General features: G+C 50.4%; 1 protein-coding gene across 1 annotated transcript; it reads right to left on the bottom strand.

The window, feature by feature from the left end:
- Positions 1–350: 350 nt before the first annotated feature.
- On the bottom strand, positions 351–13,677 carry LOC143831617 (uncharacterized). Its single transcript, XM_077324755.1, has 5 exons — positions 13,269–13,677; positions 11,917–12,027; positions 10,845–10,919; positions 8,468–8,698; positions 351–5,225 (listed from the first exon to the last, which is right to left on the bottom strand). The coding sequence occupies exons 2-5, from the start codon at positions 11,948–11,950 to the stop codon at positions 3,325–3,327; spliced, it is 2,241 nt and encodes a 746-aa protein (XP_077180870.1). The 5' UTR covers positions 11,951–12,027; positions 13,269–13,677; the 3' UTR covers positions 351–3,324.
- Positions 13,678–17,383: the final 3,706 nt, after the last annotated feature.

Raw genomic sequence — 17,383 nt, 5'->3', positions numbered from 1 at the left:
GGGCAATGTATTCCCAAGCGATTTGCCTTCTCCAAAGCTTTGCAGTCTTCTCATTGAATGGATATGGGTAATCCTTGCACCCAAATGAATTTGGTTTGAAAGGAAGCCTGTAGCTCTATGTACACTTGCTTGGGAATAAGTTCTATTGGAACCTGAAGAACTTCTAGAGAACAGGTGATGGGAAAGATCTCTGGCTGAGACCCTGGAGAGCTGCAGTGATCTGAGTGGACAGTCCTGGCTTTGATGAACCAGTGGTCTGTAAGATGTGTCTTTGGGCAAGAGGGAAAATGAGGAAAAGCAGTAACAAACTGAAGTTTCCCAACTTGTTGCCAATGTCAACATTTAATCAATTATTTTAAAAAAAAGCTTTCCTCTTCATTTTATTTTGTTCACAGTTTGGATATTCCACAAGAAAAATCCATCAGAATTAATAATAATTTTAAAAAATGACCAGTTTTACACTTGATACAAAAGAATTCCCAACAATAAGAATAATAATTAAAAAGGCAGTCATGTGCATGTGTGTGAAGTTTGTCAGAGCTTAGCTTCATTGAAATCCAAAATAGTGATAGCAACAATGAATCATCCATGTTTTGAACTTGGACTACTTGGGAGCCTTTTCCTAACGAAGACGCACTACAAGTACACGTATTTTGCCCCAAACTCGTACAACTTCAAACCAAAGGCTGGGGTCTCTTCAGGACAAAAGTTACAGTCAGGGCTGTTTAGAGAAAAGGCACATATTCCTTGCATCACTCCCCCACGGAAGCTGGGCTTTAGGTTCCAGCCTCAACACCTCCCGCCATCAGCCTGTCTTTTTTAGTCTAACATCTCTCTTCCGAAAATGTTGGCCATTTTGCACAAGGCCGGTTAGGAGGCATGCCTTGCTCAGCGGCACAAAGTGAGACAGCATAAAAGCAATAGAACAGGGGTAGCCAAACTGTAGCTCTCCAGATGTCCATGGACTACAATTACCATGAGCCCTTGCAAAGTAGTCATATGGGGAGCGGTTCATGGTAACTGTAGCCCATAGACATCTGAATAGCCATGGTTTGGCCACCCCCACAATAGAGTATTCCATTCTGGAGTTGGCAATACAGATAAGGGCATAGGTGTCGCAGCTTCTCCCAAAGAATCCTGGGAACTGTAGTTTAGGGAGAGAAAGGAGCGTTCCTTGTTGAACATCCCTAATTCCCCTTGACCTCATCAGCGACTGCATGGGGTGGGGGGAGAGTGGTGCCACTTTTAAATGACCCTCCATGTTAAAATTTCCCACAGGTAGCAAAAGTAATTTATCAGGAAGGCCTAGTCTTCTGCCAGTTCTGCTGGTTTCCTACCTAAAGGGAAGGCAGTTTCAGTAAAAGATATTACATAGCTTTTGCTCACTTGTCTCAATAAAATTATTATGACTTCTTTGTTTTTGTATTTTACTATAGAGGAAAAAGAGCCTCTTGTGGCACAGGGTGGTAAGGCAGCTGACATGCTGTGTGAAGCTCTGACCATGAAGCTGGGAGTTTGAGCCCAGCAGCTAGCTCAAGGTTGACTCAGCCTTCCATCCTTCCGAGGTTGGTAAAATGAGTACCCAGCTTGCTGGCGGGTAAAATGGTAATGACTGGGGAAGGGAATGGCAAACCACCCTGTATTGAGTCTGCCAAGAAAACGCTAGAGGGCGTCACCCCAAGGGTAAGGCATGACTCGGTGCTTGCACAGGGGATACCTTTACCTCTATGGAGGAAAACCAATACCTTTTTTAAACTCCAGGGAGTTTTGGGTTTTGTTCTTTTCAAACCTACTGTATGGGTAAGATTCTCCTCTCCTCTGTTTTGTCCTGGCAAGTTGGTGAGGTAGGTTATTCCTGATTCTGAAATCTGACGTGGCTAGTCCATTCTGTTCCCTGAGAATGCTTCCCTGTTCCTTACCCCCAGCACAAGAAGCAGAAGTCCTCTTAAGGGAATGGGACTTGCTGTGAAACCAGTTGAAATCTGTACACAGAGATGTCCAAACAGAAGGAGTGGTGGGGATGCTCCTGTGGAACTAGAACAGCGGAATGAGAGAAAAGTGGCTAAGGGCTGCAGCCCTGTGCAAACATATAAGGAAGCAAGGCCCACTGAACGAACTGAGAATTTACTCCTGATAAGCATGCATCAAATTGGACAAGAGCCAAAGAAAAGCTAAATAAGAGGAGCTGGAAGGTGGGGGAGAATACTGTGGACTAGGAGAGGCAAGTTATCAGGAGAGAAATGCCCAACACATCTTCTGACTCAGAAGATGATGGCCCTAAAGCTGGGAGGTGCTTCACAGATGAGGAAGAAGAGTTGGTTTTTATTCCCCGCTTTTCACTACCCAAAGGAGTCTCAAAGCGGATTCCAATCGCCTTCCCTTCCTCTCCCCACAACAGACACCCTCCGAGGTAGGTGTGGCTCAGAGAACTCTGACAGAACTGCCCTATGCGAACGTCTTTATGAGGAATGTGACTGGCCCAAGGTGGCCCAGCATGGCTGCATGTGGAGGAGTGGGGAATCCAACACAGCTGACCAGATTAGAGGCCGCCACTCTTAACCACTACACCAAGCTGGCTCTCCATCTTTGACTCTAGATAACTCTGGAGTGAATACCACCTCCATTTTGAACTTGGTAAAGACTCAGTCAAGTTAGAATCCCCATTCCTGACTTCCATATGATTTGTTTCTGTTTCATACATTTTGGTCCTACCCCTTTTGGTCACAAAAAAGGGATGCTGAGAAGAGAAACCCCTTACACTGATGTAAGCTCTCTCCTGATCTGGATAAATCCAGAAGTACATTCACCAAGCCCCATTTATACCCCGTCAAGGAAAGAAAAATGTATCCCTGGCCTCCTTTTCAATCAACTTGGGGTTTAATGGCCGAGCTCGCCTGTGCGATCTTGTGAACAGGATGGCTTGAGAGGAGCAGGCCTGAGGTGGCTGAGTAGCAGAGGCCGCTGGTCACAATCACAGGCCAAAACTCATGCCCAGAACAGTTTGGAGGTTCAGATTTCACTAGGCTGTACCATTTCAAAACACTGGAGGGAGGCTGGGATATCTGAATATTCTGAAGATAAAACAGCCCTCCTTATTCAGTCCAAATAACCCAATCGAGGCAAAGGATCCCAGCAGTGTAACATGCATCTCCCAGGCTCAACAGGCATAGCAGCCACCAATGAGAGGCATTCACCACATGATTATGTGCATGTGCATGGCAACTTGTGGCCCTTGTTTGTTGGCTAGGGAAGATGGGATCAGAAGGCCAAGCTGGAGAGAGGCAGCGGGCCAGGAATGGAGAGGGCCTTTCGGAAGGGAAAGGCCTAGTTTATTAGGGATGATGTCTGAGCACTGCCCACAGCGGGAGAAGGGAACGACGGATGGGAAAAGCCCCGGGACGGAAAGGGGAGAGACCAGGGCAGGTCCAGAGACGGGATGGGGAGGGATGATGGAGAGGAAGGGAAGGAAGGCAGGGCGGGAAGAGGGCTGGGGGAGGGGTAGGAAGCAGAGAAGGCTGAAGCGGGAAGAGGAGGGGCAGGCTTGGGGGACCCAGCGGAGGCCACCAGCGAGGCCGGGGCCAAGTCCAGTCCGGCAGGGGCCTTGACACTGCTGTGGGTGCGCTGGTGGCGGTTGAGGTGGGAGCTGCGGCTGAAGCCTTTGCCGCAGACACCGCACTTGTAGGGCTTCTCCCCGGTGTGGGAGCGCTGGTGGATGGTGAGCTCCGAGCGCTGGATGAAGGCCTTGCCGCAGTCCCCGCACGCGTAGGGCTTCTCGCCCAGGTGGGTGCGCTGGTGGGTCAGCAGGTTGGAGCTGACGCTGAAGCACTTGCCGCAGTCCCCGCACGCGTAGGGCTTCTCGCCTGTGTGCATGCGCCGGTGGATGGTCAAGTCCGATTTCTGGATGAAGGCCTTGCCGCAGTCCGTGCAGGAGAACGGCTTCTCCCCGGTGTGGATGCGCTGGTGCTTGACCAAGGCCGCGCGCTGGGCAAAAGCTTTCCCGCAGTCCTCACACTTGTAGGGCTTCTCCACCGGGGGCGCCGGCGACTGCGACGGGGCCTTGCCCAGGCTCTTGCCGCAGTCCAGGCAGTGGCCGCTGCGCGTGAGACGCCCCTTGCTGCTGTAGAGCTGGTTCTTGAGGAGCTGCTTGCCCCCGCTGCTGAGCAGCAAGCCCTTGACGTGCTCGGGGCAGCGGTGTGCGGCCGCCGCGGCCGCCTGGGCTTGGTGGACTCTTTGGTGCCGGTCAAGATGAGAGCTCACCGAGAAGCCGCGGCCGCACTGAGCGCACGTGTAGGGGCGCTCGCCCGTGTGCACACGCTGGTGGCGCTCCAGGTCGGAGCGCTGGATGAACCGTTTGCCGCAGTCCGTGCAGGGGAACGGGCGCTCCCCGGTGTGGATGCGCTGGTGCTGCGCCAAGTTGGAGCTGCGGCTGAAACGCTTGCCGCAGGCGTCGCATGGGTAAGGGCGCTCCCCGGAATGGGTCTTCCGGTGCTTGGAGAGAGCCGAGCGTTGGCCAAAGCACTTCCCGCAGTCGGGGCAGCGGTGGGCAGACGGGGCTGCGGCAGCAGCAGGGGGTAACTCGCGGCGGTTGTGCTGGTGCGTGCGCCTGTGCCGGTCGAGGTGGGAGCTGACCGAGAAGCGCTTGCCGCAGTCTGGGCAGGAGTACGGCCGCTCCCCCGTGTGCACGCGCTGGTGCCGCTCCAGGTCCGATTTCTGGGTGAAGGCCTTGCTGCAGGCGGCGCAGGGGAAGGGGCGCTCGCCCGTGTGCACGCGCTGGTGTTGCGCCAGGTTGGAGCTGCGGTTGAAGCGCTTGCCGCAGGCCGTGCACGGGTAGGGCTTCTCGCCCGTGTGGATCTTTTGGTGCTTGGCCAGGATGGAGCGCTGCCGGAAGCAACGTCCGCACTCGGCACACTGGTGCGGTCTCTCCGGGGTCGGCACGCTGTGGCCTCGCCCACCGGCGCCCGAGTTCTTCTTCCCACACTCAACACAGACCCCTGGTCTTTCTGCTGCTGCTGAATCTGCAGACTGGTCCTGTAGCTTTCTGGAGGCCTTCCCTTCCCTCTGATGGAAAGCTGGCACCTGCCGTCCCTCTGAGCTGAGCTGGGCCTGGCTGCCATCCACGTTACCCTCACCTGGCCCGTCAGATGTCCCCAATGGGGAACCTGGTGGCTCCACCTTCTCTGAGCTATCTTCTTCTGCCTGGGGCTCCTCTTCGTTCCCATCAGCGACTGCAATTGAGAAGGGGAGACGAAAGACAGCATGACCATCTCAGCACCAAGGAATATGTTCCTTCTACAATTGCTACACGCTGCTCTGTCCCCTCAATCTGTTCCTTTCTCAGGTGAGATAGGTGAGTCTGGATACGCTCAGGCCAGTGTTGAGGGTCTTTTCAGAGCATCAGAGTTGTAACACGTGTCATTTTGTCACCCCGCTTCCGGAAATCAGGCCAGAAGACACGGAGAAGCAGTGCTAGGAGATGTTGTGACTCCTCTTTGCAGATTTTTCCCCTCTGTGGACACCGCCCAAAGGCCAGGCCCAAGCCTTTTGGAGTAGCTTTTATTCCCCAGACTAAGTTGGAAATAACTTGGATAAATTCTCATTGAGCACAGTCTGAGCACTGCCAGGAGAAGGGAAAGACGGATGGGAAAAGCCCCGGGATGGAAATGAGACAGACATGGGCAGGTACAAAGCAGGGACGGGAAGGGACGATGGAGAGGAGGGGTCCCAGTAAACGAGTTGCTACAATGTTCACTATGTGAACCTCCCTGAGCCTAAGGGACAGACAGGGCTGGCTAGATGCTAGAATCACATTGCTCCACACTTGTCCAAAGTGGTAGAATTTTGCCTCCTGAGCATCTCAATTTGCTTCCTTGAGTCCAAAGCAAAACCCCCCCCCCCATTTTTGAAATGATACTTATTGACGTCTGAGCGACCAGACATGGCACAAGCTAGAAGGAAAGGGAAGTTTCAAGGCTCTACACGCTTATTTGCAAAAAAAACACATGGGTTTCATGTGCATATTTATGCAAATCAAGCAGATTTTGCAGAATGAAAAAAACAACAACAGAGGAATACAATTTTTAAAACATACATAACATTTTTTTTCATTCCAAATGAGCCTTTGTAGCATAGCAATGGAAAAAAAAACCCACTCTGCCAGGGGAGATTGTTGATTAGCATAAAACTGACTAGTTAGCACTATGGGGCTAATAAAGGTGGCGTAACTTACAGGGCTATGCTAAGATGATGATATGTTGCAAAACACTTTGAACAGTGTCAGTGGTATATAAATAACACCCTTCTATCTCTATTCAGGTGGGTAGCCATATGTTGGTATAAGCTTTCATGTGCAAGTCAAGTCTTCAGATACAATTACTTACGTAAAGGTTGAGGAAATTCTGTTTCACACAAAAGTTTATGCCTTGTATAAACCTTGGTTGCTCTTAAAGGTGCCACCGGATGCCAACTTTGTTCTGCCTATCTATCTAGGACATTTCTATCCTGCCTTTCTTCCAAGGAGGTCAGGGTGTTGTACCCGGATCTCCCATCCCATTTTATCCTCCCAGCAGCAACACTGTGACAAAAGGAGCTGAAAGAGAATGCAAGAGAGAGATCTGATCAACTCCGGGGTTCCGTTTTCTGCTGAGGCTGTCATTTTAATCTTCTTTCCCTCCCAAAAAAGAATATGGTACCCGATCAACTCACCATGGCTTTATCTATTCAGGTCTGTCCGGCATTCTACAGAGGAAGTAAAACAAGAGGCCTTACAGGGCCTGAAAATCCCCTCCCTTTTATTAACAGCTAACTGATGAAGAATTCTGGATAACTCGGAAGCTTGATCACTTGGTGGGGGCTCTTAAAATGCACCCCGTGGCTTTTTACAGTTAGATTTTTAGGATATTGTGATGATTAGCCTGCATGAAAATCAAAGCCCAGTTGTGAGCTGAAGGCCCAGAGAGAGGGATTCAAGTGGGTTGCCGTGTTGGTCTGAAGCAGCAGAACAAATTTGGAGTCCAGGGGCACCTTTGAGGCCAGCAAAGTTGTATTCAAGGCATGGGCTTTTGTGTGCACGCACACTTCCTCCAGTACAATGTCAGGTTCAAAGGAAGTGTGCGTGCACATGAAAGATCATACCTTGATGGTATTCAAGGTGCCACTGCACTCAAAATTTGTACTGCCCGTACAGATGGTCAGCTATTAATATAAATGCATAATGAGAGTATCCAGGAAAACTGATAACCTAAACTTGGGTCTGCCAGCTTCGTCACAGGGAGAATGACTGCAATCCCCACATGATTTTTCAGGTTGAACTGAAAAGGTTGGTTTGGGGAAATGTCTCCTCTCCAATTTACAGCCACTTAGTGCTAGGAGCATTCTGCCTGGACAACAAGTAATACGTTGCAATGTTGTAGGAAATGCCATCAAGTTGCAGCCTGCTTAGGGGACCCAAGGCCAGAGAAAAACAGAGGTGGTTTGCCACTGCCCGCCTCTACCACCCTGGACTTCTCTGGTGGTCTCCCACCCAAGGACTGACCAGGGTCAACCCTGCTTAGCTTCCAAGATCTGATGAGATTGAACTAGCCTGGGTCATCCCAGTCAGGGCCAATAAAACGTACATGATTTTTTTTTTAAGTAAAACAAGCAGTGGTGGTCCCAGTAAGCAAGTTGCACCAATGTCAAAATACTCTTAACAACCAGTACATAAAGGAGTATAGTGTCCCGATCATGCAAGATAATGGCACCGCTTTACTCCAGCCTTACTTGGAGCACTGTGTTCAGTTTTGGGCACCACAGTTGAAGAGGGATGTAGACAAACTGGAGCGTGTCCAGAGGAGGGCGACAGATGTTGAGGGGTTTGGAGACCAAGAAAGAAAGGTTGGGGGAGCTTGGTCAGTTTAGCCTGGAGAGGAGATGACTAAGAGGGGATACGATAACCATCTTCAGATACTGGAAGGGCTGTCACATAGAGGATGGAGCAGAGTTGTTTTCCATTGCCCTGGAGGGTCGGACCAGAACCAATGGGATGAAATTAATTCAAAAAAATTTTCAGCTAAACATCCGGAAGAAGTTCCTGATAGTTAGAGCACTTCCTCAGTCGAACAGACTTCCACGAGAGGTGGCGGGTTCTCCTTCTTTGGAAGTTTTTAAGCTTTTTGTTTTGACAAAAATGCTAATTCTGTGAACTTAGGCAGACTGTAAATGGGTGGCTAAAAGGACTGTGTAGGTGCCTGGCTTTTGTGGCCATTTCCTGCATTCGGCAGGGGGCTAGACTAGATATCCCTGGAGGTCCCTTCCAATTCTATGATGCTATAGATCAAAGGGAGCTGCTGCTACCTATTAAACAGATACAGAGATGGAAGGCATGCAAGAGGCATGGCCTAGTCCCTTGGGCATCCCAGCTGGGCAATCCTCTTTATTTCCAATGATTTCACGCACTGCCCCTGTGGCACACGCAATGAGACCTGCCCACCTTCACTTTTGGGGCTCCTGAGGACCTTCTTCCGCGGTCTGCGCTTCCCATCTTGGCTCTGCTCCTTCACCAGCTCCCGCAGCATCTTCTCCACCTGGCTCCTGCCCGCAGTCTGTAGGATGAGGCCCAGCTGCCGCCGCAGATCCACATTCAGTCCACCTTCGCTCGGCCCGGCCACAACGGAGTCCTGCACCGGGACCGGTTCCACTGGGCTGTGTTCAGGCTCCGGGTCTGCACCACAGAAGGCCAAAACGGAAGCGGGTAAAGGAAAGGGAGCACCTCAGTAGGGCACATAAAATCTGATCTGGACAAATGTGGAGCAGTGTGATTCTAGCACAGAATGTCTCAACTGTTTGTTTGTTTACTACATTTCTATACCGCCACTCCCAGTGTAGCTGGCTCGTGGCGGTTCACAAACATGTCATAAACACAACATCACAAGAATAAAACATCTTCAGTTAATAAAAGTAAAGGTAAAGGTATCCCCTGTGCAAGCACCGAGTCATGTCTGACCCTTGGGGTGACGCCCTCTAGCGTTTTCATGGCAGACTCAATACGGGGTGGTTTGCCAGTGCCTTCCCCAGTCATTACCATTTACCCCCAAGCTGGGTACTCATTTTGCCGACCTTGGAAGGATGGAAGGCTGAGTCAACCTTGAGCCGGCTGCTGGGATCGAACTCCCAGCCTCATGTGCTGCATGTCTTTCAGACTGCATGTCTACTGCCTTAACACTCTGCACCACAAGAGGCTCTAATACCCCTTAATTGCCCTTTAAAACTCTATAAAATATTAACAATAACTAAATAAATGGCGGTTCAATATAATCAATATATTGTAAAAACTAGGGTTTTATAAAACCCTGGGGTTTCTAGACAGCCCTGGGTTTCCTGAATAGGCGGGAGTTAATTATTTTTTATATATTTTTAAAAATTGTTAACATTTATCAGGTGATAAATGGTCATATTGAGCATCCTTCCCCTCCCAAAATGGCCAATGATGGGCCAGGAAGGGGAGGAGTCCCAGGTGGGTATGTACACAACTATGTTTCCCAACCGTATTCTGCACGATCCGGCCACTTCTGAGGTTTCTCAGAGCCTGAAGAATGTTTCAGGGGTTTCTCAGCAGTAAAAAAAAGTTGAGAAACGCTGTTCTAGCATCTAGCCAGCCCTTTCTGTCCCTTAGCTCAGTAGTCCCCAACCCCCGGTCCGGGGACCGGTACCAGTCCGTGGATCAGTCGGTAGTGGGCCACGGCTCCTCCTCGTCCTCCTCCCCAGCTGCTGCCTTGGGGGCTGCCCTGCCATGCTGCCGCTGGCTCTCCAGCGGCTGCCATGGCTGGGGCTCCCTCTCAGTGTGGCACTGTGCAGCTGCTGCTGGCAGTGCCCCCTAGCAGGCAGCAGGAAGTCAGGGACACTGGGATTCAGGCAGCGGCAACGTCCCTCAGCAAAAGACTACCTCCCCCCCGGGCCTCAGTAAAATTGTCAAGCATTGACTGGTCCCCGGTGATAAAAAGATTGGGGACTGCTGCCTTAGCTCACAGAAGTTCAAATACTGAAAGCAATGGAAATTCATCCAAATGGTGCTTCTAAGAGTAGCTCAATGTGCAAAAATCAGCAACCATCCAGGTTTGCATCCCTCATGCTCACGTTATAAGCTTAGGAAGTCATAATGCTCACATTCAATGCCAAGGCAAGTCTTACAACCCAAAGTTCTTCTTCAACTAAGATTACACTTCTGAACTGAAGAAGAATTGCTCCCTCTACCCACTTCAGTCTGGTAACCAAAATTATCTGATCTCTGGGGCTGGCAGTGGCTGACCTAGCCAACTTATGAATGAAATGGGGAGTAGAAAGTGGACTTATCTTATCCCGCACGTTTTAGAGATTACATTCAGCAGGTGCCACCACAAAGAAGGGCCTTTCTTAGGCTGAACCTAGGTGAGGCACCACAGAGACTGGGGATGTGAACTATGCCTGGAAATAGACTGGATGTCACTGCAGATCTTTTAAGGCAGGGCTAGTCCACCTGTGGTCCTCCAGATGTTCATGGACTACAATTCCCATGAGCCCCTGCCAGCAGGGGCTCATGGGAATTGTAGTCCATGAACATCTGGAGGACCACAGGTGGACTAGCCCTGTTTTAAGGCACATAACCTGAGTGCTGCTAATTATACCTGCCAGCATGGCTACAGCTTTATGGACCAGATGACATTTCCTAAAAGTCTTCAAGGGCGTGCATTGCAATAGTCCAGTCCTGAAGCAACCAAGCTATGAAAGCCTGGCTAGAATATTTCTCTCCAGGACAGGGTGCAGGTGGGGCACCAAGTGACGCTGCCAGACGGGACTGGGGGGATGCAGCTCTCCTTCCCATGCTAACTTACCAGACATCAGCCCTCTTCTTCTGTGGGACTCAGCGAAAGCGGTTATCCTGGGCCAGCTGATTGCAATCTCCTCTGCTGTGGATGGGGGAAGTGGGATGGAGTGCAAGTTAGAAAAACACTATGAGAACCTGGGAAGTGCAGAGCGACTAAAGGGCCATTTTATTCTTAGGGGAAGAAAAGTGGCATCAGTTTAAGATGGCTTTACACAGAGCTCTGAATCTCTGTCTTGACCACAAGAGCCCAGGCTAGCCCGATCTCATCTGATTTCAGAAGCTAATCTGGGTCAGGCCTCGTTTGTATTTGGACAAGAGAGCACCAAGGTGTCTATGCACAGGCAAGCAATGGCAAGCCACTTCATTCAAACCATCATCTCTTGCCTTGAAGATCTACAGCACAGGTAGCCAAATAGTGACATCCATGGACTACAATTACCATGAGCCCCTGCTGGGCTCAAGGGGTTTGCTACTCCTTGAAGGAAAAAAGAAGAGCCAGATATTTTATACCCCACTTAAGAGTCCCAAAGCGGCTCTAAATTTCTCATTTTCTCCAGGAAAACTGATCTCTGTAGTCTGGGGGTGAGATGTAATTCCTGCTGACAGGGGCTCATGGTAATTGTAATCCATAGACATCTGGAGAGCCACAGTTCTTCCACCTCTGCCCATCAGGTTGCCTTCAGTCAGCTGCAAGCTGATGGCACTTTCTGCCGCCAGATTTTGATCCTGAATAGGACACTGAAGTTTCCTTCTTCATTAAGTATGTCTCTTCTGATTTTTTCCCTTTTGTTGTGTTAAATGGGGACTGGTGACTACACTATACAGGGCAATCCTCAGATTCTGAGTTGCATTTTCCACCTCTAGTGGACATATGACAACATGACACGAAGACTGACTTGGGTAACAATTGCTCTAGGAGAATATGGGGGTGGGGTAGAATCTGAATTCAGGACAAGATAAATCCTGACTGTTACAAATTCAAGAGAGAAGGATTTGTCTGACATAAGCCCCTCTAACTTAAACCTGAGCTGGGACCAGTACATGGTGATATATGGTAAAAAAAGAAAATGCATTCTTACCCAATGAGATCACGTTCTCATAGTTCTCTTGCATGATGTCACACTCTGAGGGGATGTACAGAAGGGCTTGTGAAATGACCAGCGTTGTCCACTCCCCACCGCCTGACAGAACTGTGGAGAGAGAGGAGTTTAATCTCCTGGAGTCCTAGAGGAACCCTTTCTGTGTTGCATGGGAGGCCAAGGTGGCTTGGTGGGGTGACATGCCAAAGCATGGGGTTCAAAACACCACATTAGGAAGTTTCCACAAAACTAGCCTGTCAAGTGACTGCACAATCCTATGCAGGGCGTTTGAGGGTGTGACTCTGATTCCTAGCTCTGGGCATCTTCTCTCTAGGTGCAATAAAAGCATGGCAAAGCAACTGGGACCTTTCCCTCAAAAGGGTTCCCTCCCTGAAAAACTACATTTTGTCACCGACTCTGGATGGTGTAGTAGTTTGAGTACAGGTCCAGGCTCTGGAAGACCCAAGTTCGAATCCCCCTTTTCTGCCACAGAAGTCTGCTGGGTGATTTGGGGCCAGTCATACACACTTAGACTAACCTACCTGCCAGGGTTGTTGTGAGGATAAAACAGAGAAGGGGAGAATGCCCTTTGAATCCTTATTTGGTCCCTAAAAACCTCCTCTTCTTTATCTTCCATTGGGGAGAGAGGGACGTATAGTTTAACAGCTATGGATTAGATTTAGGACCCAATATCTCAGTCTAACCAACCATGTAGGGCTGTAGTAAAAGTGGAACAGTGGGCCAGTGGGAACACCTACCCTTGTCATGTTTCTTATAAAAGCACACAAACACCACTGCCAAGTGCATAAGCAGCAAAGGCATGTGCATACATTCCCAATTCCAGGCAGAAAAAATGAAAGGAAGGAAGGACAGACTGGACAGAAAAAATGAAAGGAAGGACAGACTGGACAAGGGCAGATACAATATTAAAGGAAAAGGTGGGGGGCGGGCGGAGAGGCAGGTGGTTCCAGCTAAGGAAAGAATACTACCCCCGCCAGTTGCTAACTTTCTCACCTCCGCTATTTATTTGCAAGAACCAACCCAGATCTTTGTGTACACACACCTTCGTGCGCGACAACACAAAAACTGCTAGCCACGGCACAGATTTCTCTCTGCCGCACCAAAGATGGCCAGATCCACTTTGGAATAAACCCTGCCGCCGTGGGGACCGAAGAAGGCTTTTCGTGCAACGGGGCGCCGGACCCTGAGCCCATTTGCTCGGAGGGGAGACCCACTGACTCCAGGGGACTTGCTCCCAGGCGGGTGCGGCGAGGCGGCCGCCGGGGTCCCTCCATTCGGCTGACCCTTCCGTGGGGATGGCGCGTCCCCCCCCCCACAAATCCTTTATTTACCCTCCTCTCTCCAATCCCCGGGGTGTCCAGCGGCTCAAGGGTGACGCGTGGCTTGAGACCCCGGGGTGGCCTCCTACCCCGGGGTAGTGCGGGGGCTCCCAGCCGGATCCAGCCCCCCGCCGCGGGCGGGCGCGGGAGAGCCCTGGTGCGGCGCGGCGTCCCCTCGGGGGCATCAGCGGCGGCTCTGTAGGGGGCGGGGGACGCCCGGGTCACTCCGGGCTCAGCAGCAGCTCCTGACCCAGGAAGCTCAACCCCGGATACAGGCAGCCGGCAGAAAGAAGGGGCGGGGGGGGGGGGAGGCAGCCATCCATCCATCCAGCGGCCCCCTTCGCCGAGCAGCCGCAGCCAGGGCCCTCTGCTGGCTCCCTGCAATCTCCCGCGCCGTGCATGGCGCATCTCAGGGACGCAGGCATTGCACCCATGCAGCCATCGCCCAGCCAGGCAGCAGGCAGGCGTTTGAGGGTAGAGACCTCTCCCCCAGGTTCGGCGTTCAGGAGAGGGAAATGTGGCCCGAGTAGAGGAGACCAAAACATGCGTCCAGGTAGCAGGGGTAGTCAAACTGCGGCCCTCCAGATGTCTGTGGACTACAATTCCCATGAGCCCCTGACAGCGTTAGCTGTCAGGGGCTCCTGGGAATTGTAGTTCACGGACATCTGGAGGGCCGCAGTTTGACTACCCCTGTATTAGGGTAATCTGTCGCCAGGTGGTGCCTGAAGAGCTCCTGGCATTACCACTTCAGGAGATGGAGGTCCGTTTGCATGGAGCAAGTGGCCGCTTTGGAAGGTGGCATTATCACCCGTTGGAGCCCCTCCCTCCTAAATTCCACCCTCCGCAAGCTCCCGCCCCCGAATCTCCAGGTTTTTCCCAACCCAGAGCTGGCAACCCTACCTGGTAGGTTGAGGAAGAAGAGTGTCACAGCAGCTTTCATTCGCCTTCCCTTTCCTCCCCCCACAACAGACACCTCCTGAGGTAAGGAAGGCTGAGAGAGCTACAACAGAACTGCTCAGTCAGAACAGCTCTATCAGAGCTGTGGCGAGCCCGAGGTCACCCAGCTGGCTGCATGTGGGGGAACGGGGAATCAAACTCGGCTCGCCAGATTAGAAGTCCATGCTCCTAACCGTTACACCAAGAAGTCTCCAGTTTGCAGACTGGCAATTATGTGGGTTTCATTTGCAAACTTTATTCAGAGCCAGCGTAAGTGAGGTCTAGAGACTGGGTTGCCACCTGTCATTGTTTAGGGGGAACATATATTGCCAGCTGACCAGGAAAAGCCCAGGTCTGGGCTGCTCTTGTGCCCTAAGCGGGGAATGTTTTGCCCATCAAACTGCCTTTAAAAAGCACAGGCAAGAGGGCTGGATAAAAAGTTGCCGTCCAGCAGGATTGACAAGCTGTCGATGTGCTGAATTTAAGGTCATAACAGGACAGGGAACTGTTATTTGCCCTGTTGGAGGTAAATTTAGAGCTACCACAGGTGAGCAAACAGGAGGGGGCATTTCAGGTCAGAAAAGGGAGAAGAATCAGCCCCTACTCCCTCCCATGGGACCCATCTATGAAAGGGTCATTTGACCCCCAAAGGAGTCCCGACCCCCAGGTTGAGAACCACTGATCTACAAGACTCACCTAAGCCACTACTGATGGATGGAAACCTATGGAAAAACAGACCTATTATCAAAAATGTATTCTGTGCTGCTGATTTAAAAGAAAAACTCTCTGGACCGGAGAGGTAAGGCAGCCAGCTGGGGAAGAAGTTTTTGCCCCCCCAGGGCACCTTGACCTTTTAACTGTGTAACAGTTTTATTGCATTGGTCATTGTACATAGTGTACCAGGGTGTGTGTGTGTCTTTTTTATAACATCGTAACCCATCTTGATCTTGAGTCTCTACATCAAAGGTAGGCAAGAAATAAAGTAAATGCATTGGGAACTTGTAGGATGGTACCTCGATGGAATGACTGTCTTCATGTCTAAAAATCCAGGGAGTATACTACTGATTATAAATTACCGCCTTGTCCGTGAGCACCTTCACAAGTGTGCAGTGGGATAAAGGACTGGGTACAAAGTAATACCTAGGCAGATCTCAATTCATTTTACTCGATTCATAGGAGATCTAGATCTCAGACACTTTTATTCTTAAACACTTCCACCCTGGCCAGTCAAGCTTTCTCAACCTGGGTTACTTGACAGCCCTGCCTGGAAGGGTTTCACAAATGGTGGGAATTAATTAATTTTTTTATAAATTTTTTCAAATTGTTAAACATTTATCAAGTGATGACCATATATGGTCATGTTGACCCCCAAAATGGCCAATGATGGGCCTGGAGTGGGTGGGAAGGGGCGGGGCACCGGGTAGGGGTGTACACAGCAATGGTTCCCAACCATATTCTGCACCATTGCGCCAATTCTGGGGCTTTTCGAAGCCTGAAGGAAGTTTCAGGGGTTTCTTAATGGTGAAAAAGTTGAGAAAGGCTTCTTTTGAGAGACAAGTTAGTTCCCTGAGAGACCAAGAAAAGCAGCCGTGAACACAAACCCTTTTTAATTCCTTTTTTTAATTCCTCTAATCTATTTGCTTCACAACACACACAAAATCCTGCTCGCTTCGGACACAGCTGGATCAGTAAGATGGCATTCTTGCAGGCCAGTGACCACCAAATTCCCAATAAACAAACACTGCTGTCTTAGGGAACAATGGAGGGCCGAACTAGACATTAAATCTGACAAGAGTTGGGTCAGGGTACTCCTAAACCAAATGTGTTCCTTTAGCTTCTACAGAGAGGCAAATCCCCGCCCCCCCCCCCCACCAAAAAAAAAGAACTGTTCAGGAGGAAAGGCTGAAGCTCTTTATCACCACACTCCTGAGCCAAATTAAGTCCTGGAGCCCTTTAAAATGGTAGTTTTCCAATATATCATCTGTAAAAAGGGCTGGGGAAGCCTTGACCTATCTCATGCCAGCAGTAACCTCTAGTTTGTCCTTGAATTTCTGTTCGTGGCCGCAACTGGCAATCCACAATTTCTGCATTCTTTCCTTATTTTCTCATTCCCAACATCTTTTAGAAGACTGGACCACTGGACCACTACCCAGAGAGGGTGGACATCTAGGCCCACGGGAGAGGATGTAAAACCACTTCCTAAGGAGCAGCACTCTGACCCACTGCTACCATTATCCTTCACTCTCATTGGCCGTTTTATCCAACAGGGAAGGTGGGGAGATAAGCGCTGTGAAAAGATGCTGCCCAGTCAATTGCTGGTTGGCCTGGAAGTGATTGAGGAGTGCATCTTACGGCTGCCAGGAAAATACAGAGGGCTACATCCATCCTTTGCTCCGACAGAAGCACGCTGTCAAGAGCCTGGCATGACAGCCAAAAAGGAGGACCGAGGAGTGTGTGATCACCAGATCTCTTCTTGGAAACAGATGTGCAGGGTTGCTCCTTGGGAGCAGAGGATGAACTGGCGAAATCACAGCTGGGCATTTGACACTGGGCTTTTCCTTCTTTGATTTGGACACTGACACACTCAAGTGTGACACGCACAATGGCCTCCTAGGGTTGAATTGCCTTACGCGTTCCAGCAGCTTCTCTACCATGAAGAAACATCTAGCCACTTGTTACTTTGGGTAACACACTAGAGCAAACAGGGCCTGCGCAATTCAGCCAGCTCAAGGTACGGGAATGTTCAGAGGTGGTCTGGGGTCTGTTGGGAGAAGGGCAAAATGGGGATGCCCCGAACGTACAAAATGTGAAATCGTCGTGTAGATGTCAAAAGTCCAAAAACAAAACAGAAAACACCACCCTCCTGAATATAAGGCAGGCCCAAGGTATCCTGTGAAAGCAGTCTTCTTCTTGGGTCACCCCACATAAAGAAATCCCTTCTTTTTTTGTAGCTGGACACTCCCGTTGTTCTTAGAACTGGCCCAGCCCCAGAGAACCATGGTTGCCACCTTTGAGGCACAGAAGGATGGTGATATTCCTGCCATAGGATTTCCAACAGAGCCACTTCCTCTTCGTAACAGTAGGGTAGGGAACCTGATCCAGTAGGCTGTCAGTGCATATGGATAGGATTGGTAGTGGGGTCACAAGAAAAGATCCCCAAATACCTCTCTCCGTTCACTCCCTGCTCCGCA

Source organism: Paroedura picta, chromosome 3 (assembly GCF_049243985.1).
Source record: "Paroedura picta isolate Pp20150507F chromosome 3, Ppicta_v3.0, whole genome shotgun sequence".
NCBI lineage: Eukaryota > Metazoa > Chordata > Lepidosauria > Squamata > Gekkonidae > Paroedura > Paroedura picta.
This window is presented reverse-complemented; position numbering and strand designations above follow the sequence as displayed.

Coding starts and splice junctions, on each gene's coding strand:
- LOC143831617 (XM_077324755.1), bottom strand. CDS start 11,950: ATGCAAGAGAACTATGAGAACGTGATCTCATTGG. Junction 10,920..11,916: donor TGAGAACGTGATCTCATTGG/GTAAGAATGCAT, acceptor CCCCATCCACAG/CAGAGGAGATTGCAATCAGC. Junction 8,699..10,844: donor AAGAAGAGGGCTGATGTCTG/GTAAGTTAGCAT, acceptor TCTGTGGTGCAG/ACCCGGAGCCTGAACACAGC.